Source organism: Crotalus tigris, unplaced genomic scaffold, assembly GCF_016545835.1.
Source record: "Crotalus tigris isolate CLP2741 ecotype Arizona unplaced genomic scaffold, ASM1654583v1 scf7180000019042.1166422, whole genome shotgun sequence".
In the NCBI taxonomy this organism is placed as follows: Eukaryota; Metazoa; Chordata; class Lepidosauria; order Squamata; family Viperidae; genus Crotalus; species Crotalus tigris.
In genome coordinates, this window is record NW_024097339.1 from 748152 (window position 1) to 770411 (window position 22260).

General features: G+C 39.5%; 1 protein-coding gene across 2 annotated transcripts in view; it reads left to right on the plus strand.

The window, feature by feature from the left end:
- Window positions 1-18728, plus strand: part of FANCM (FA complementation group M) — a 50743-nt gene extending 32015 nt beyond the window's left edge. For both annotated transcript variants that reach the window (XM_039358618.1, XM_039358620.1), the window contains 10 exons: window positions 4436-6287; window positions 7199-7275; window positions 7371-7436; window positions 9659-9793; window positions 10654-10807; window positions 11681-11787; window positions 13637-14047; window positions 15146-15500; window positions 17148-17439; window positions 17966-18728. In XM_039358618.1, the coding sequence (XP_039214552.1) occupies window positions 4436-6287; window positions 7199-7275; window positions 7371-7436; window positions 9659-9793; window positions 10654-10807; window positions 11681-11787; window positions 13637-14047; window positions 15146-15500; window positions 17148-17439; window positions 17966-18080 (3564 nt within the window). In that variant the 3' untranslated portion in view covers window positions 18081-18728. The remainder of the gene's footprint in view (window positions 1-4435; window positions 6288-7198; window positions 7276-7370; window positions 7437-9658; window positions 9794-10653; window positions 10808-11680; window positions 11788-13636; window positions 14048-15145; window positions 15501-17147; window positions 17440-17965) is intronic.
- The last annotated feature ends 3532 nt before the right edge of the window (window positions 18729-22260 follow it).

The window sequence follows — 22260 nt, forward strand, 5'->3', positions numbered from 1 at the left end:
CCTATGGATGCTTTTTCTATTCTTGATTCTGGTAGCCTCCCTTGGGGTTTTAAGTCCATAGGGTCCCCCTTCGGGAATTTGATTTCTGTCGTCCTCCAATTTACCCAGGGGTTCCATTTTTTCAACCATTCCATCCCTAGAATCATTGGGCATTCCATACCTGGGGTCACCACAAACGTTATGTCCTCTTCATGGTTGCCCAGGGAGAGGTGTATTGGTAGAGTGGCTAGGGTAGCTGGCACCCCCCCTGCTATGGATCCATCTAACTGGCCAAATGAGATTGGTTGTTCCAGTCTCCTGGATGGGATGCCCAGATTCCCCGCTAGTGTTGGGCTAATGAGGCAGCGGGTGCAGCCAGAGTCTATTAAGGCTTTCACCTTCACAGCTTCGGGCATGGGGGGGATTAATATAGTCACTGTTTTGAGGATGGGTGTGATGCATCCACTTACCAGGGGTTCGCCCTCCGAGCTGTCATCTGAGGCATCCACCGGCCCTGTGGTGTAGGCTGGAGTTCTTTCCCCTTGGTGAGCAGAAGTGGGGGGTTCTGCAATTTCCATCATTCTCATGGCCGTTTCTTTTGGCTTAGCTGAAGACTTTACGGGTTTGTTGATTGGGGATCTGTCTGGGTTGTGCTGGGGGGCCTTTGAGCGGCATTCTACAGCTTGATGCCCTTCTCTTCCGCACTTGAAACACCCCATTTGCTTCTTGGCTGTATCCGATGATTTCACTGGTTGGTGTGTCAGCTCAGGCGGGGGGCGGCTCCATTGTTTTCCTCGGCGGTGCCTCTTCAATATGTCGATCTCTGCTTCCTCTGCCAAGACGTACCATTCCTCAAGTCGATGTGGGTCCCCTCGGGGCAGGCAAGCATCATATAGATCATAGTTTAGTCCGTCTTTGAAATGGCCAAGGAGGATGTCTTCTGGCCAATTCAGTTTGCTGGCAATGGCCCGGAATTCTTGTGTATACTCAGCCACTGGGCGTTTGCCTTGCCTCATCATTTTTATCCTTTCACGGGCTTTGCGATCAGCCAGGGGGATCTTCAAATCGTCTTCTCAAAGAGGACATGAAATGGTTGAAGTTACTGAGTTCTGGGGCATTGGAGTCATGCAAGTTCACCACCCAATCTGCAGCTGGTCCATCCAGGGCAGATTGCACAATCTGGATGCGGGCTTTGTCGCTGGGAATGTCCTGCCCATATTCCTCCATGTAGCTGAGGACTTGGGTTAGGAAAAACCCCAAGCGTGTTGGCTCCCCTTTGAATTTCACCTCCAACGGTGGACGTCTTGGAATGGATTGGTGCCTCCATTGTGGGTGGTAGTGTCTTCCGTCCAGATTGCCATCTGTGGTCCGGTAGGGGGTGGGGGCTCCTGGATCAGTAGATGTCCCTGGGGTTGCAGGGTCCACGTCCCCCTCGGTGTCTCTCCCTTTGCGGCTCCAGGAGCTGGGGCGGCCATAGGGCCAGTATTCTCCTCTCCTAGGAAGCTGAGAGTTCTCTTCATCAGGTCAATAGCTTTCTCTAGGATCCAGTCTGAGTACGGTGCCCAGCTTCCTCCCTCTTCACTTGTGTGCAGGGATTTCTCCATCTCCTGCTTACATTCTGGTTGCTTGGTCCCCCGTCTCAGGGTCACCTTTCTTGATTCCTTTCTCCACTCACTTTTCTTTCCAACGCCCCTTGACCAGCGAGGCTTGTGGTCCCATGTCTCCACCACTTCTTCTCCTGAGGAATCTGACCTCTCGGATCCCAACATCTGGCAAGGTTCCAACTGGGTCAGCGGCTCTCTTTCCAGGGAGTTTTCCCCCTCTCTTGCTCCATTGTCTGACATGGTAAATTTTTGCAAAATCCCCCGGCAAGGGTCTCCCTTCCAGGTGGAGTAATTTTGCAAGTCCTGTCTAATGTAAGGACCCACCCCACTTTGCATCTTAAGAAGACAGAACTCTTGGAATAATTCTTCCAACAGGAATCCTTTATTAAGGAGAAGTGGTTGCAGGCATGCTAGACAGGATTTGGGGTCCAAGCTCTCCCATTCAAGGTTTTAAGGGGTTCCCCAGCAGTCCCACCCAATCACCCCCCCTTCCAGTGATAGTTTCAGGCATCACAATTCCACCCCCTTGCTCCTTTCTTTCGTCTTATGGAGACTTCAGATAACTACATGAAAGGTAATTAGCTCTCTTTTGTCATGGTAAAGTTCTTTGATGCTATTTACATTCAAAGTCTCTCTTTGAAGTTGCAATAAACACATTCAGCTCCCTAGAAGTCTACTGAAGGAAGTGAGGGCCATAAAGCCCCTTTGTTCTCCCCCTTCTCTCCCTCTTATGGCAGAATCCAGAGAAGGTAGAATTGGGAGTTTCTATATTTGATAATTAAAGATGAAATATAATTGGATTCTGACAGGTGTTGAGAAACTTATTAAAAACATATTAGTTTGCCTGATGTCATTGCTTAGGCGATAAAGTTTAGAGATAGGTAGCTTTTTCATCAGCAATTAGTTTAGCTTGTCAGATAACTCATAAAGTTATTCACTGACTTTTAACTAGTTTGGTAATTATATTGTGGATGAGAGCAACACCTCCATATTTTTTGGATTTCAGTGTTACCAAAACTATAATGCTGTCCTGTAATGAAGAAAATGATGATCACTCCTTCCCAACTTCCTTTTTCTATGGTTCTGTAAGCTTTAGGCATGTATTTCATTGCATGTTTTGTGCAGCACCCCTAAAAATGAATTATAGATTATACTTCTAATGTGTCTTGCTGTATATTGTACTTTTGATCTCCCCTAGTCTGATATTCCTATATTTCTTTGATGTAAACCTCAATAATACAAAGTGTCAGGCCCTCATCTGATTATATTTCCAGCAGCTCAGATTAATACATACTCTGTAGAAAATTTGAGATAACTGATTTTGCACATGAACATACACTGCCTTTCATTATGGGGTATTCATTGTGTGATTCATATATTGTGATTCACTCATAGGGAATATATATAGTTAACTCAGTAATGGAAATTAAACTGTCAGAAACTAAACAGCTTTCCATTTTCTAGCAGACACATATTTCATTGATGACTAATTAAAATCACCATCATTATTTAAATGTCCAACTAAATGAAGAGACAGAAAAAACTTACATAATTTGCAAGCTGATGGAGGGGACTATGAGGTTTACTTGATCTGTTTTTTTTAACTATTTTGGAAAATAAGCATAAAGCTTTCTAAAAAAGTTTTTTTTTAAAATAAAGTACTGCAATCCAAAAAATGTAGGGATGATCTTGCCATGGATCATTAAGTTGTTACCTGAACATCTAAGAAAATAAAACTTGTAGTCTAATTCAGGAGGTGGCAACACCTGACTGGCTTTGTCTGGGTTCAAAAAACTAAGCAGGTTTTATTCTGGTTAGTAGCCGGATGTGAGACTACCATGGAATTTAGATGGATAGATTATTGATTATTGAGAATAATGATAATTTAGAAAATTTCCATCTGTTACAAAAGACCACACAGCTTGGATCCACACATATACTATGTTGATAACAATGTGACTTCCTAGGTTCTTGGGAAGAACTCGATGAATATGAAGGCAACATCAGTTGAAGAATTGGCAGCTGTTATTTCACATTTTTGTGCATATGTCATCCGACTCTCAGCAACCCTGGGGTCATGCTAATTGATGTGAAATTTAAGTATTTCACCTTCCTCTTCCAGAGGGTTGCTTTTTATAATTTTATCAGATTTGTTAACTTATGTGCATTTAGGAGTCCTAAAGTTCTTTTTGATGTTAATTGAATACTAAGCTGAAAGTATTATGAGAATGTGGTAATAGTACAGTTAAGTCCTTCCTATTGGTTAAGATTAAACCAAAGAGTATCTGATCCACTTATAATTTCTTTTAGCTTCTAAAACAGAAAGTTGTGAGGGTGCTTGGAATTTTTCTGAAGGTCCAAGCTGGGCAAAGTTTATCTCCAAAGTATTGATATACTAAAAGTCTCCCTCTGTTATAATTTCCTGCCTATTTGAAATCCCTGCAATTAATTTTTGGAGGTCTCATCCATGGCTGGATAAGTCATGGTTGGCTGGATAAGACCCTTATGACTTAACTTAATGAGCAGGCTCCATTATAGTCGTATCTCAAGGACTAAATGTACTTTTATTAAAGTAATGTGATGCAACTTCTCCCTTTCTATTCTGATTTGTGACATTCAAAAAGAAGAGGCAAATCAGGGTGCTCAAGTTGAGAGCATTGGCCTTGAATTTCAGATCAATTACCTAAAATGATTGTGGCTTCATTGAATGTACCACAGACTTCCTCTTTTCTATCAAATTCCATTCTGTAAACTAACAGCAACTTAGTGAATGCCAATAATGCAGAAGGTAAAGAATGTAAATGTGTAAATTTCCAAAATAAAGTGTTTTTTTTCTTTATTATCTTAACTAGGGAGAGTGTGCTTATGAGCTGGCAATCCAACCTTATCTTCATTGGGAAGATGTTGATGCATCAAACGTTCAGATCAGCAAAAGATGTGAGACCGTAACTCTTGAAAAAGTATCATCTAGAAAAAAAACAGCAGCTACAGCAAAAGAAAAATATTCCTTACAAGAATTTGATGCAGAATGTATGTCACTGTTTAAAGTGGCCAATTTTAAATCCTCGAAAAGACCTCAGGTGATTGATGTAGAAACTGCAGTTCATGCTAAAAAGGATGGCAGCATTTCAGCTTGCTTCTCAACAAGCCTATCATCATTTCTTAAAGCTACAGGACAGAAAAGTTCGGCAGATGAGAATCAAGAAAATATGGATCCAGCCCTCAACACAAGTATTCAAGAAAGGACTTGTGTTAATCCTGAAAATGCTATAACAAAAATAATTCATCCTGCTCCTGAAAATTGTGTACAAAATGGACAGTGTGTGGATTCTGGCTATGGCTGTTTTGCAGATGATTCATATCTTTCATCTTTATTTTATCTCCCAGTGCCAGAGATTGATTTGTTTATATCTTCTGAAACAAATGCTGATGAGAATCTTTCTTGGGGAAAAGACATCCAGATGAATGTAGCAAGACTTCTGTCACAGTCCCCACCATCTCTGGATGAATGGTTTGCTTCTGAGGAAAAGAGGGTGAATGAAGGCATGGAGCTTGATTCATTACAGCAATGGGTTTCCAGCAAGTCTAAAGACAATATTCCAGAGAAAAGTGTATGTTTCAAGAATGTGTCCATTTCTCCTCAGAACAGCTGTGAACTCTTAAACAATGGTAAATTGTGTTCAGTGGATACCTATCCTTTGGAAACGAATAATATTCCAGATACCTTCATTAGCAGTATGAATGATCTTAGCTGGGATGACATTTTTGAAGTTGAAACTGAACAACAGAATGGAATTGAAGGGGAGAAACTGTCAAAAGTAAATGATAGCCCAGCATTAGATTCTCTGAAAAGGGATAGTGGTAAAAGCTGTGAAAAAACATGCAAACAATTTGGACGGAATGTAAACCCTGAGGAAGATTGTTCTATGCATTTATTGGGAAATCATGGACAGAATAGTCATCCATCAGTTGAAAAAATGGGGGCACCTTCAGAATTACCTGGCTTGTGTGGTCAGGCTAACATGCAGAATAACAAAGCAAGAACCCCTGAATGGCATTTTTCTGACCAACTTGTTTCTGTTTGCAATACAAGTCCCATAACATCATTGACGCCACGTAGAGATAAAGTAGAAGTCTCTGCTGATCTTGATCATGGAAGCAAAGCAAATCCTCATGATTATGAGCCGCTATATGATGCTTCTGAGGATTTGTTCTCTGTTAACTTTGATCTTGGATTTTCTTTTCAAGAGTCAGAAGATGATGCCTTAGAGCAAATGAACTCCATGAAAAATAAGGGGAGCTCTGCACCTGGTCATTCCAATAAGGTTGAAACCTCTTTCTCAAATAGTAGCTCGGTAAATAAATATACTAGTAATGAATGTTTTAATGTGACTAAATCTTCTACACCATTAAACTTGCAAAACCACGATCCTGGTCTGGCAGCAATTGACCCTGCTGTTTCTTTGGCATCTCCTTTCACACCAGCAACTCAGAGATTTTATCAGTCACCAAACCATGTAAAGACTGTGTGTTCCACACCCACAGGTGGACAAATGATACATATTAGAACTTCTCATGGTTCTTGCTCTAGAAATAATCAAGAAAGCTCACATATGAGAGTTTCAAGAAAAGCAAACACCAGCATAGTTAAAGTCTTGGCAAAATCAGCTTTTGGAGTAGAGGATTTTCCATCCCATGAACTTGGTAAGACCAAAAATGAAGACCTAAATTATTTTAACAGGCTTTCTGCGGAAGTTAAGATTTCAAGTGCATAATTGTGTGTATAAGAACAATGATGCAGCTATATCCTTGAGCATCTGCACTCTTTAGGAGGCCTAACGAAACCAGTGACTGAGGGCTTTGGGGATGTTGAATAGTTCTCATTACTTTATTCTGTTTTCAGCTCAGCATCTGCCTAGCCTTTTACATGCTCTGTAATGCAGCTAAAGATCAGCTTGTAGCAAATGTAATCACTATATGATACATTTATAAATGTTTACTGTTAGGTTGGCTAAAGTGATCTTCTTTCTGTGAGAATATATAAGATCCTTATATTTACTACTGCAGATTTCCTGACTGTACAGTTGCTGGGTTTGTACATTTAAATGTACACAAAAGCATTTATAAGTAAAATAATGAATCTTGGAAATATTTTAAAGCTGTCCTAAGATTGATAACCAAAATTTGATTTGCTCCTTTGAAATATTATACCAGACTGAACTGTTGGTATATTTTTATTTCCTCCTCAAAATAAAGAATAATGCACTTGATTAGGAAGATAGGTGAGAAACAAAATATAGAAACTCAGTTGAATATGCTATTTTGTTCTAGAGGGCTAGTTTATGTGAAGAGCAGTCATATCCAGGTGCAGTAAGTAAAACTGGTTTACTAATGCTTTCCCATCTTTTTAATTTGTTCCCATGATGGGAAATATTGTTTTAACTTAAGCTTCAGTTTCATCTTAACTAGCCTGGACTTTGTGTTGATAGAGAATTTCTGCAAACAAGAAATTGCCTTACTTATTTTTTAAAAATGGAAATGTATATTTTTTTGTGTCTAAACAAGTTCATTGTATGCTGAAAAAAAATCAGGTTCTTATTAATTTTTCACTGTAGGAGACAGCAGTGAAGGTGAAAAATTTTCTTCTCTCAATAAAAAAAAGAAAAAAACAAAAATTTTGAGAACTTCAGATGTGAGTAATTTAGCTATACTTAAGCAATTTTAAGTGAATCAAATATTCCTCTCAGAGACTTCTTAATGGATACTCATTTATTCATTCTTTCTTAGATTAGTGACTGTGACTTTGAATCACCAATTCATGCTGTCAAGAAACGGAAACGTCCACTCATTGCTGTAAGTTTCTTCTCTGACTAGTGTAGAAAGAATGTGCTTAAAACATGTGTTGCTGAATTTGGCTTGAATAGTCGTATCTAAATAAAATTAAATTTTATGTTGCCCATCAACTTGGCGGGATTGCTTCGTTTGCTAAGACAGAATATTTTAGTTTTTATATGTTTTTAATATACAAGGTCTTCTAATGTTCAAACAAGAGCCAATTTGGTGTAGTGGTTATACTCAGCAGACCAGAAACCAGGAGACTGAGAGTTCTAGTCCTGCCTTAGACACAAAGCCCATCATTCTCTCTCAGCCCCAAGAAGACAAATCATTTCTAAAATGTTGCCATGAAAAATGTATGGATTTGTCCAGGGAGTTGCCAAGAGTCAAAAATGACCCAAAGGCACCTCCCTTCCCCCTCCCCAAATCAATTCAGATTCAGATAACCTTTATTGTCATTTTTTTTCCTGGGGGCCCAATGACACACATTAAAAATGAAATTTAGTTGCCTGCTCTCAAGTGTACACATACATAACACACATTTAAAATATACTATATACAACATAGCTGCTAATTTATCTTTGGTGCCACATTTGAGAGCCCCACACTTCCCACGCTTAACCTGTGCAGCCTTGGGTGCCAGACACCTTGTCCAGCAGGCAGAGAAGCGCCGGGCCGGGCTCTCCCCTTCCCTGACGAGCCCCAATCTCTCTCACAAGTAGGCGTGGCCCTGCCCTGCCACTTGCTGGAGTGCCGAACCTGCCTGGGTTTCAAAAATTGCAGTGCCATGGAACTGAAGAGCTTGGCACGCCACCGCCCTGCTCCCCTCGCTTGCCAAAAGCACTCCTTTTCCAAATACAAGAGGGAGTCCTAAGCAATTCTACTCTTGCTGGTTCGGCACTCCAGCAAGTGGCAGGGCAGGGCCACGCCCGTTTGTGAGAGGCTGGGGCTCAGCGGGGAAGGGGAGAGCCCGGCCCAGCGTTTCCCTGCCTGGCTGGACAAGGGCTCCAGTACCCAAGGCCGCACAGGAGGCGAGCATGGGAAGTTCGGGACTCTCAGTCAAAGTAGCATGTTGCAGTGTCTCTGGGATCATTCATAAGTGCGAAGGACCGCTGTGATGTTGCAACATACGTAACTTTGGGACCTGGTTGTAAGTAGTTTTGGCGGGGAATGTCATAATTTTGAATATTCATTAAGTGGACGTTCATAACTCAATAACTACCTGTATGAGGGAACATATAAACTGGAAGACATGAAAAGGCTATCTTTTAAAATAATTGTTATTAAAAGAAGATTTTACAAATATTTTAAAAACTATAGAAACATGGCTGAAATAGAAGAAGATTTTAAAAAAGTAGTAAAAGAAAAAGTGAAGAATAACAAAAAGAAAGCTATCTAAAGAATGACATTTCATCTTCTGTTACAAACTTAGCAATTAACATCCCCATCCTCCCATATTGCATATCATAGTTCTATTCTTCCCACAAACAAAGCTTTTCACTGAATAAATTCCAAAATCAGCAGTTTATTTTTATCCATTTTCAGTAAAAAGTCAATAAAGAGTTTCTAGCTTTCATAAAAATAATTGTAGTTCCCTCCTTGATCAAATAAGTCAGCTTAACCATTCTGCAAACTCAGCATCTTCAGAATTCATCCACTCCATTACTGGTGCTTTTATTATATCTATTATTATTATTATATCTACAATAACCTTGCTGCAGTTACTATATACAAAAAGTCCTCTACTTACCACCACAATGGACCGGAACTTCTATTACTAAATGAGGCATTCATTAAGTGAATCATGCCTGATTTTATAACTTTGCTCAATTGTTAAGTGAATCACACAGTCATTTTGTCAGCATATCGCTGAGAAGGTCACAAATGACAATCACATGACCCCAGGATGCTGTAAATACATGTCAGCTGAATTTTGATCACATAACCACAGGTTCACTGCAATAGTTATAGATGCGAAGACTGGGGAAGGGTTTTTTTTTTAGCACCATCATCATTTGGAAATTTTGCTAAAAATGGATGTAAGTAAAGGACTATCTGTATAAAACCAATTGTTCATGAGCCTTTTCTAGTTAAATTTCCATAATTCCTAATAAGAAAAATTCCAGTTTCATCTGAAATGTTTAATTTTTAAACCTGCCTGCATCACTAAATGCATTTATAATGGGAAAGTTATTTTTAATGTTATTTTGATGTTATTTTAAACAACAATTATGTTTTAGTCAGATGTCTCTAGTGATGAAAGCACAGATTTTGCTAAGAAATCAAGCCCAGTGTTTCATGACAGAAAGAACTATATCAAGAAGCCAGTTCAAGATATGAAAAGGCAGAAGAAAGGAGACAAACTTCTGATCAAGGTAAGAATGTTACAATTAATTAAGATGACTTCTCTGAATATGTTATTTCTTACTATATTTTGCCTTTGAATTGGTAACATTAAAACCCCTCTAGAATCATATGCATGATTCAGAATGAACATGATTTGGTTAGCAAGAGTCCTTTTGTCTACAGTTATTTTGGTGATTTAAGCAGCAAAAAATGAAAATTTATATCAGATTCACAGTCAAGAGAAAGTTATGTCAACCAGACAAATCAAGCCTTAAGAAATCAGGAACAAGCTAACATTTTAAACATATTATGCATAATACATGGATTTCTGGGGAAAGGTGGTTTTTAGTACAAATGGAGTAAGCCATCATCTGAAATTTTCCATTTATGATAGATAGATAGACAGACAGACAGACAGACAGATAAGACAGGCAGAGAGAGAGAGAATTCTAGCTTAATTCATGCAGGTTAGTACCTGAACATTCTCTGCAGTTAACATATTGATATACAGTAGTAACCAACTGTCTAATTGATTTTTGTACAGCACAGTAATGTATGTTAAGTAGTCAGAGTCCTATTTTCCTTTTGGTGAATATAAGTTTCTATTTCAGTAATTTGAAGCTTTGGCAGCTGGGAGTTGAAACACTTTAAAAACTTAGTGGATCCCAAGAATGATTCATGAAACAACAGCTGGAGTTTAAGCATGGCCTTCTCTGTAATTTGCTATAAGCCCCTAGGAAACAGATCCTTAGTTCCAGCTGATGTATTTTTTGGCCAGTCTACCATTATTGAAATTCACAGCAATCTGTTAAGTGGGTTTTATGTTTCAGTTCTAAAGTGAATTCTTTGAAACGGAATTGTATCCAAAATTCTCTTTTGCATCCTGTAGAATTTAGCAAAGCACTTCATAGATGAGGAGGCAGAACTTTCTGAAGATGGAGTGGAAATTTCATCTGATGAGAGTGTAAAATTGGAAGGTGAATTGAGTTCTTCCCTTATTCAGTTTCTTGATGATGAGACGCAGATCACTCAAGATTTAAATGGTATGTAGCAAAAATCCTCCCCCCCCCCCAAATCAGTTGATATTCTGTTTGAACTTATCCGTGTTTGAGCATCTGGTCCAATGAATAACTTTCTTAGATAAGATATGAATAGCATATTTCCACTCCTGCTCCTGGTTTTTAACTTTGATATAGCAATGTCCATATGTGTGCATGGAGGTAGGAGAGTTAAAATTTCCATCGTATTCTTGATAATTCCTCTCTCCAATACCTGAAGATGCTACTTTCCTTGGAAAGAAGCTGCTCTTAATCTGCTAGACATTTCTCTTCCAGAACCCTTCAGAGATACTTGTGTAATGAGGGTTGCAATGAATCCATTTTTTCTAAAGGTTATAGCTTTTATATGACAAAAAAAATACAGGTAGTTCTCGACTTACAACAGTTCATTTTGTGACCATTTAAAGTTACAACAGCACTGAAAAAAATGTGACTTACGACCATTTTTCGCACTTAGGACTGTTGCAGCATCCCCATGGTCAAATGATCAAAACTCAGATACTTGGCAACTGATTCATATTTGTGACGGTTGCAATGGTCCCCGTGTCATGTGATCCCATTTTGTGACCTTCTGACAAGCAAAGTCAGTGGGGAAGCCAGATTCATTTAACAACCATGTTACTAATTTTACAACTGCAGTGATTCACTTAACAACTGTTAAATGTAAAATGGGGCAAAACACACTTAACAAATGTTTCACTTAACAACAGAAATTTTGGGCTCAATTGTGGTCATAAGTCGAGGACTAGCTATATCATGTGGAGATTTTTTTCCACCTGAACAGAAAGAACAGATTCAAGATTGAGTGCGGGTTCCGTTACTTTTATGTCTGACAGTCTATTTTTTTTTTCTACATAGAATCTGAGATGCAGGCAGTTTATCTGAAGTCTGTTTGCAGTCCAGCTGTTGGCAACAAGTATAAGATGGTGCATAAAGAATACAATCCAATAACTGTTTTCTCACAGGTAAAAAAGTCAGACAAAGTGATACTGTAATAAATGGAACCACATCACAAATTGGTCTGAACCTGCAAATGCTTTGAAATGCCTAGATATTATTTTATTGTAAAGAACATTATCAGAGTGAGGGTTTACTTAATAAAAAAATAAGCAAAATAATCCAAATGCAACTATCACAAGTGAGAATATTTTAAGGATTTTTTTACAAGCCTACCTGAGCTGTTAAGACTTGTCAGTGGTAAGTAACACCTTTATATCACAAGGTCACGGGGTTTTAAAGATTAGTAGGAAACTATAGCAGGTATAAAATAGAGTAACGCAGTTGATAGCAGCAGAAATCTGCTAGTCTAGAGCAGCGGTTCTCAACCTGTGGGTCGCGGCCCCATTTGGGGTTGAACGACCATTTCACGGGGGTCGCCAAACAACGCAGTCCGCCATTTTCCCCCCTTTTCCTTAGCTGTGCTACTCCCTTTTATTCTATTGGCTTTTGAAAGCCAATAGAATAGATCTCTTGAATAGAGTCTAATTCTATTGGCTTTCAAAAGCCAATAGGAATTGTCCAGGCTGTCTCTGCCCTGCTGAGCCCGCCAAAACTCCCATTCTGCAAACGGTGCTGCAAGTTGTCTGCAGCGAAGGCGAGCTGTCTGGAAGTTTCCACCCCTCCCTGCTGAGCAACTACTAAAAATGTAAGTAAAAGAGGGCCAGGGGTGGGAGGTGGGAGGCCGGCGGGCGCAGGGAGGGTTGCTGGCACGCGTGGGGCCCGGTGGGTGCCTTACCTCCCTTGGGCTGGGCCAGCTGGTGGCCCAGCCGGTGGTCGGCCTGCTCCGTCTCTGCCGCTTGCCAGCTACGCCTCGGCCGGCACAGGGGGAGGCACCACGCATGCGCGGCACTCCTGGGCAGGGAAAGTCCTCGACTTGCGGCCGGTTGGGTAGTCCTCGACTTACGACCAGTTGGGTAGTCCTCGACTTACGACCGGTTGGGGGTCGCGGCATTAAAAAGGTTGAGAACCAACTGGTCTAGAGTAACATGGATACTGCAGTTGTTGTATTGGTTGCCAATAGACTTCTGGACTTACCTCAAAGTGCTGATTATTTCCGATAAATTCCAATACAATATTCCTAAGAACATCAGGGGGTTGCAATCTTCCATATGAAGAGAAATGCCTCCTCATCAGATAACAGGAAGGCTGCAAGAAAGAGAATCAAAAAAATTGGTACTGTAGTATACCTGGAGATAAATTGGTTCTAAAACGAAACAACTGAAACTAGCATACTTGCTTATATTTTTGTGCCACTACCCCTTTCATCATAATAAATCTTGCTAAAGAGAACTAAGAATCATATTTAGAAACAAATCCTGTTCGGTCTTAGGCAACTGGCAAAAAGCCTGACATATGCAAAGGCAAAACCTTGACTTTCATTTCTTGATGACTTCATGGACACATCCTTAGGCCCTCCCATCCAAGTATTAACTGGGTTTCTCTCTGTTTAAGTTTGTGAAATCAGACAAAAACTAGATAAAAGCACATAAACACTTTTTAAGCTGTCAGAAGTCAACAAAGTAGGGTAAATGTACAAGTTCCATCACTGAGAGAGGATGAACTACTAACACGATAGGCCAGGCATCAAGAAAAGGTTTTATGTTGGAAGATTTTAATGTACTTTTAGATGCATAATGAAATAAAGCAGTTTTCTTTTGAAGTGCCAAAACTCTTGAGTTTGGATCAGTAATGGCCAGGAACCATGTACTGTATAACCAAAATATTACTGATAGTGTCTAATTATAACCGTTAGTTTTGCTTCCTTTTTTTCATGAGGCATGGGAATTTGTCAGGATTTGTCTTCTTTCTTCTCAGATTCCAGAGCAAGATGAATGCTACATAGAGGACAGTTTCTGTGTTGAGGACAATGAAGAGGATAACCCCAACAGCAGTTCCAGTGATGAAGATCTGTGCATCAATTTTGACCTTTTAGGGGAAGAAAGCTTTGTGAATGGGAGAAAACAGTACCAAACCCGGCACAGGAAAAAAATGAAAGCAGGCCATGTGAAACTGAAAACAAAAGGTCCATTCCTCCCAAAGAGATTAACTAGGGTTCGAATTCTTAACAGATCTAGTGAAGATGAGGAGACTGATAAAAATGAAGAGCAGATGGAATCACGAGTCAGTGCTAAAGTTGATAAGGATTGTAATATTACTTCCTTAACTAAGGATCAAACTCTTCACCAAAAATGCTCAGTTACAAAACCCCAAGAAAGCCATGCTAAGGTATGCTTGGATACAAACATATCTTTGTCAGAACAATCAGATTTTCATCCTCAAAGCAAAGATCAGTGCAAATCAGAGCTTGTGGGTGAACAGTTGCAGATTATGCTGAAGATAAGACTGTTTTTTTAAAAAAAATTACTGCTTCTTTTGTGGATGTCTTGGAATAGTGAAACTAAGAAGTCAGGAGAAAACTTTAAAAATGATTGATTTAGGCCTTTGCCACATTTCTCTTGAGAATCTTCAGTAAATGATTTAATAGATTTCTCCTCATTGTAATTCTGCTGTATTATTAGCATAGTATGCTGTGTCAGACAAGTTAGTCTATCTCCTCATTCTGCAGTAGTCAGACCAGCCTTGACTGTTAAATCCAATTCTAGATACCATGGTAACGGTAAGAAATTGAAACATGACAATGACAAATGACAAAAAAATTAGTCAAGGAACTAGAAACAGAGCTACAAAGAGAAAATGAAGGATCTAGATAAGTTTAGCCTTGAGAAAAGATGATTAAAGAGGAATATAGTACAATCATGTACCTGAAAGCTTGTCACAAAAAAAAGATCAAAAATTATTTCTCTGGTTCCAGAACACAGAACATAGAATAACATTTAAATTCCGGAAGGCAAATTCCAAATGAAGTGGGGGAAACTTTCTAAGAGTAAGGGTTCAGCAGAGAACAGTTATCCAAATAAGAGGTGGACTGTTCTTAATTAGCATCGTTCAAGCTGAAGCTATAAGACCTGTTCCAACCATGTGGATCTATGAGATTACAGAAGGTTATACATTTAACAAAAGGAACATATATGGACATAACATTTTTCCTCCCAACATCCCAAACGTTTTTCCAGTAATGTGTCTTTAATCAGTAATTGTGACCTGCATTTTTAAATTTTAAAATTTGGAAAAAGCACTTTTGGGGCAACCATTATCTGGATGGTTGAGAATCTCCATAGACAACTGTGATCTGTGTTTTCTGTGTAATTCTGCAGGCAATAGGTACTTTGATTGACACGATACAAATGCTAAAAGACTGTTCCCCAGTGTTTTTTTTTAGATGTTCTAAGCCTGCTGACTGATACGATGTCATGATCTTTGCAGCCAGAAACGTTTTTGGAGAACTTTCCTGGATTCTCTTCTTCCTCCTCCTCCTCCTCTTGGACTCTAAGGAATTCAAAGAAAGCAGCGCCTCTGTGCATTCTGGTGGATAACCATGAGATTTCCTCTGGGCCAGAAGTTATTTCAACCCTGAAAACTGTTCACGGAGTCAAGGTTGAAATTTGTTCTCTAGGTTCCTGTGATTATATTGTCAGCAACCGTCTGGCAGTGGAAAGAAAGTGCCAGACAGAATTGGTCAACAACATACATCAGAGTAAAATGGTCCAGAGGATGCAGCAGCTGAAAAACAAGTTTGATAGGATCTGCATAATTGTGGAGAAGGAAAGAATTAGGACAGGTTGGTATCTTGTCTGGCAAGTCTGCCACAGGCACTCAACTGTTCTTCAGGTGCAATTTTTCACGTTTACTAGTTATGAGATTAATTGTTAATAGGAAAGAAAAGCCATATTTCACAAGGGGATGAAGGTGGGACTTGAAACAGAATTACAAACTGGGAAGGAGCAAGAGAATTACATCACGGTCCTGCCTCTTTAAGCTAGCAGTGTGCCGCAGTTGCCAAAAAAGCCAACGCGGTCCTAGGCTGCATTAACAGGGATAGAATAAAGACCATGTAACAATGCCTTGATAAGACTATACTTGGAATACTGCATCCAGTTTTCGTCACCACAATGTAAAAAAGATATTGAGACTAGAACAGACATGTCAAACATGCGACATCACGTGATGTTGTGTAATGTATCGGAACTTTTTCCCTATTGCTGGCAATAGGGTGGGCAAGGTTTTGACGTGACACGTCCAGCCCATGGGCCGGCAGTTTGACACCCCTGCTCTAGAAAGAGTACAGAAAAGAGCAACAAAGATTATTAGGGGATTGGAGGCTAAAACATGAAGGAAAGTTGCAGGAATTTGGTATATCTAATTTATTGAAAAGAAGGGCTAGGAGTGATATGATAGCAGTCTTCCAATATCTCAGGGGCTTACACGAAGAGAGAGCCAAGCTATTCTCCAAAGTACCTGAAGGTAGGACAAGAAGCAACGGGTGGAAACTAATCAAGGAGAGAAGCAACCTAGAACTAAGGACAGTTCCTGACAGTTAGAACAATTAACCAGTGAAACAACCTGCCTCCAGAAGCTGTGAATGCTCCAACACTGGAAGTTTTTAAGAAGAGACTGGACAACATTTGTCTGAAATGGTATAGGGTTTCCTGCCTGAGCAGGGGGTTGGACTAGATGACCTTGAGGGTCCTTTCCAACTCTGTTATTCTGTTCTGAGATGAGCAGATTGTGGATCAGAATAAAGTCCTTTTCTGTGACAGACTTATCACTTTTGGAATATTTTGTCATTAAAGGTGTGCCTTTTCTATCATTCCTGATTTTTTTCAAAGCTGTGAAAGCATTTTTATCCAGACATTCAAACTTTAACAGGGAGTTGTATATTCTCTCAAGTTACTGTATTTGTTCTCACTTTGTTTGTAGCTGAAGATTTTGGCTTTTGTTTATTTATTTGTATTTTATTTTACAGTTATTGTATTCCCTACTTTGTATCCTGATTCTGTTGTTTGTTATATATCTTACATTATATTTTACTGTCAGTAAAATATACACAGAAAATCAATGATATAAAACCTACATTCATACACGTGTGTGTGTGTGTGTGTGTGTGTGTGCGCGTGCACATGTGCACACACATGTAGGTTTTATCTCACTGATTTTATGGGCTTTTGGGTATAATAAGATTTGGTTTGAGATTTGATTTGATTTTGGGCTGGGTTACTGTTGCTCCTTCTTTTATATATTTTTGCTTAACCATGGTTTGCTTAACTCAGGTTTTACGTACTCACATAATAAACTGAACTATAAGCTAATCATAGGAACTGGGCCTTCACAAAAGACTAGGCTAAAATATCATTACCTTGTTCATGCATAAGTGTGTTGTGCCGTCGCATGAGAAATGTTGAATTTCTTCTGTCTTTCAATCTTTCAGGAGAGGCGTGGAGGGTGTTCCATAGAACCAAGCACTATGACGGCATGTTATCAGCATTCATCCAGGCAGGAATCAAAGTGCTCTTCAGTGCCTGCCAAGTGGAAACTGCTGACTTGCTAAAGGAACTAGCTTTGGTGGAACAGCGGAAGAATGCAGCCATCCGTGTACCAACAGAAGTGGAGGGACCCCGACAGGATGTTTTCCGTTTCTATTTGACCATTCCCTGTGTCAGCTATACACTGGCTCTAGCTTTGTGCCACCATTTTGGTTCTTTAAAAGAGATGGCAAACAGGTACAGTTCCCCTTTGCTTGTTCTGATTTCAACCCTTCACTGGATATAAACAGATAGGTTGATTTTTTTGTTTTTCACTTTCAAATCTGTCAAATTTGTGAAGCTGTCGTGGTAAAAGCCATTTTTTCTTCAGAAAGTTCTGATTCATCCAATGTTAATGCATTCGGAACTGTTGTATTGGGGGGGGGAGAAGGGAAGTATAAAGTGACTCTCATTCCTCTGAAAGTCTAGTTGAGTATTTTCGCATTTATAAGCTTTGATAGCTTAGAAAGATTGTATGTCATTCATTCTGATGTTATTTTATACGATGTTTATATGCCATCCAGAGTCAGGATGGGTGACCACTTAGATTAAAATTAAATTAAATGTAAATAGAGATAGCCACAGGAATTTATAGGACCAGATAAGCCAATCACACAGGCAGGAATTATCATTAAGACTCTGTGAACCTCTCTGATTATCCTGTCTGTTTTAGTAATTTTCATATTCTTCCCCTTTGTGTTTTCATTTCCTTCTTCCTTTGCAGTACCCCAAGGGAGATGGCAGGCCGCACTCAGGTCAATCAGCAGAAAGCAGAGGAAGTGTACCGCTACATCCACTACACCTTTGACACGCAGATGTTGCCCAAGATTGTCACATGACCTTCTATAAATCAAAGTGGGACATCCCTTTTAAGCAGAAGCACTTTATTACTACATTCCTTCAGTGTAAGATATGTAAATAAAATTCCAAACAAAACGAGTCTCTGTATTGCAAGCTGCCTTGTTCCTCTATAGAAGTAGCCAGTGTGTCTTTCCTTAATACAGGCTCCTTACTCCATCTTTCCACCTTCTCTTGCTTCTGAAGGCAGGTGTTTTTCCCAATTAAAATATAAAGGTTTGATACTGTGAAAACCATCCATGTTGTCCTCCTGTTCCAGCTATACTGTAGATACTCAGAGAGGAAGATGTAAAAAGAAAGAGGGATTGCTAAAATTTGTCAAATGCACATAACTGTCTTCTTTATGGGGATGTATATTAGCTATTCTTCAAAGTGTTCTACTTTGAAGTACTACATTCATGTCAGTGAAGCACTCCTCAAAATGTTGAAGTAGCCATATGGTCTGGAAAGCTGTGGAAACAACCAAGAAAAAGCCTTTGAAGCAGCTATCCTGAACCTTGGTTGTGGTTGGTTTATGTGGTTGTGGGTTTTGGGCAAAAGTGCTTTACTCATGTGTGTTGCAAAGGATCTCTTTCACTTGCCTTATATCTGCAATCTGCATGACATGGACATAAAAAGGTTTAATTTTAAACGTGGAATAAAACAGCTTCATTCAGATTTTTTTGGGAAATTTTTTGAGTGTACTGATGGAACAAACTTCAGACTGCGTTGAATGATCTTTATAAGAGCAGGAGTGCCCTTGCTTTTCTTCTAAAACTACAGAAACAGATAGAGTACTAGTCGATACAACCAGTCACCCTAAATCAGCAAAGTTGATCAAGAAGTTGAAGTTTTAAAAATACATTTCTAAAATTCCTATTGAGAACCATGGTAGCAATAAGAAAGTACACTCAGCAGTGAATCAGTGGTTAGGGGACATAGAGTTGCTATTGTTGTATTAGTGTCCCTTCTGCAGAGCTTCATCTCCTCCTGAGCAGGTGTTGGAATTCCGAGACTTTAGATCTTGGGCGACTGGAGCATACCTTCATTTAGCAAGATCAGGAAGAGAGAATGTAATCCTTCAGATCCTGATGAATCTCTCAGCAATTTTTGTACCATTGATAGTGCTGCCTATAAGGATCGAGTGTGTAGATCATTGTATTGCAGTGTTTCTGCAGTGTCTATGAAGCTATGTACTACATTTGCCCTTATCACACTCCTAATAGATTATTATTATCTGTTAGCCCCACTTCTGCAGGTTGACTTTGCTCATCCAGTGAGAACTGACAGGCAAAGCTGTTAAGACTCCCTCCTTCTCAATAATGCCCACCTTTCTATGGAACAAATTTCCACAGAAGCCACCTAAATATTCAGACAGTTCTTCCAAAGTGTACCCACCCTCTAGGAATTCCAAGAAAATAAACTTAGCTGGATTTCCTAGAGTCAGGCACCCTGCTGGTTTCTGCTTTTTTAGCATCCAGATGGAAGGAGCAACCTCTTTGAGGTAAGGATCTTTTATTATTTAAGAAGCAAGATCCAGTCTGAGTCTGTCACCAGGACCAGAGGTTTTGTCTTCTGAGCTTTAGGACTTGTGCCCAGAGCCCATCCTCAGGGAACTTCTGTGTGCTTTGGGTTGTTCTGTATATGCTATTTATATGGTACCTGTTGTGTGTAGGGTTTTAGATGTAGATTGGGAATTGATGAATGGCTATTAAGTTGTTAGCTGTTGTTTCCTTGTGCTGCCTAACCCTCACCTCCTAAGTCCTTAATAAACTGGAGCACTCCTGTTGATTGATGAGGGGCCCATTTGCCAGGCTTCAATCATTTACCTGGCTGCTTTTGTGCCTAATCGTCCAACAATGTTAGTAGCTGCATAATTGAATGTATGTCCTTATTTATTGCAATGTGAGGCTACCTCCAATTTATTAAGTACTTAGGAGGCAAGGGCTTGACAGCACTTGGAAACAACAGCCAACAACTTAATAGCCATCCATCAACTCCTCAATCTACATGTAAAAAGCTACACACAACAGGTACCATATAAATACCACACAGAACAGGCCAAAGCACACAGCAAAAATCCTTGAGGATGAGTTCCAGCACAAGTCCAAAAGCTCAGAAGACAAAACCTCTGATCCTGGTGACCAATCCAGATTGGATCCTGCAACATTATCCTGAGACACATATATTCACCTTCATTTACTTAAGAAAATCTCTGGCATCCTGGAAGGGATGTTCATCTGAAAAGCCTGAAACTTTCCCCACATTTTATTGTGTATTGAGTCCATTGCAATATCTTATCTTTTGTCCTGCACAAGGAAACAACAGCCAATGACTTGAAAGATAGTTTTTAACCATTTGCTCTTATAAATGGTGGGAAGGCTTGATTTCCTTCCCATAGATCCTTCGTTATAGGCTTGAGGAACAAATTGCACTCCGTATTTTGCCTATTTCTTTTCCCAAGGTCTCTTTCCACCATGTGGAAGAGCTAACCATCAAATGCCTTATTGAAATTCTCATTAAGATAACATTAAGAAAACAGAAAAGATAGAACAAAGAAATTAGGAAACCACAAGCAATTTTCTCAATAAGTAAAAATTAATTGGACTGTGCATCTGGTCTGCCATGTAGTATAGAGAAAGCTGTTTCTAACTTGTGCTTTTCTGTCCCTTAGGTTTTTAAAAACATTGAGAGATTTTACTGTAAAAACTGCCTAGAAGCAAAGTGTAATTACTGGGTCAGTGAACTGTTACAGCCATTAATAGTAAATATTGCTAGCTTAGCCAGAACTTGCTCCAAAAATGAAGGACTTTTCTTTAAAGCTCTTATAAGTATACATCTGTAGGTTTGGGAATGTAAGCAAATGTGTAGGGTTACTTAATACATGCTTTAAAAGATTTTGAGCATTCAAGGTTTCATTCTGTGAAATCGGAGAACAGACATATTCTCAGTAAGAATCCAAATGAGCGGAAGGTCCATTAGAGATGCCTCTGGATTGGCCTTACCTGATTATCTGGGAACAGTTTGATCCTGTTGGACCTGATGAGATAGACAGAACCCTCGATGCTGTCAGTGCAACTACAAGTAGTCCTCAACCTACAACCACAATTAAGCCCAAAATTTCTTAAGTGAGACATTTTTTAAGCGAATCACTGCAATTGTTACATTAGTAGCACAGTTGTTAAGTGAATCTGGCTTCCCCATTAACTTTACTTGTCAAAACATTGCAAAAGGTGATCACAGGACCCGACACTGCAACCGTCATAAATGTGAGTTAAATGCCAAGCTTCTGACCATTGTGACCATGGAAATGTCACAATGATCATAAGTGTGAAAAAGGTTATAGATCACATTTTTCAATGCCATTGTCCTTTTGAATGGTCACTAAACGAACCGTTGTTAAGTCGAGGACTGCCTGTACCCGTCAATTAAATCCTTGTCCCCCTGGGTGGTGAGCGCCTCCAGAATGGGGACCTCCAGATGGATTCAGGCAGTGATAAATACATCACTGCAAGAGGACACTGTCTCACCCAGTATTTCTCAGTCGAGGAAGAGGCTAGTACAGCATAAGTCTATATATATTGAAACATTTCAGACAAGTGGATGACAGCAGAGTTTGGGGTTCCTTTGCTGTCCTGGACATTCTGGCTTTTGCAGCAGAGGTCTGTAATTTTAGTTCACCGTTAGTGTCCTACCTTATCACTGGAAGTTTTTCTTTACCATGTAAGAAAGTTATTTATGCACTTGAAATAATTCCTATGGTATATGAGAACCAATCACAGATGTTAAATGTACACCGATTTCAAGCAGTAAATTCATCAATATAGTACTCACAGTAAAATTATTTTCAATAGAAAACCATGAGAAAAGGCTTAATGAGAGGATTGTTTCTTCTTACATTATTTTCCCTCTTCCCTGTCCACTGCCTACGGTGACAATGGCTCACTGCTGTTTGTACTGTACAGTAGCTACTGTATTTAAAGTGTTTTTAAAAAGTTGTAATATGTATGCAGATGCTGGTTGAGAGTGTTATCCGTGTATGTATATGTAATGATTATTATTGACTCATTGGAAGAGGCAGCAGAATTTCAGAAAACCTTATGCCATTAAATAGAAAGTTCGGAATAGTTATTCTACTAGTTTTCTCCTCTCTAAATTGTTAAGAATGTAATACTACCAGCT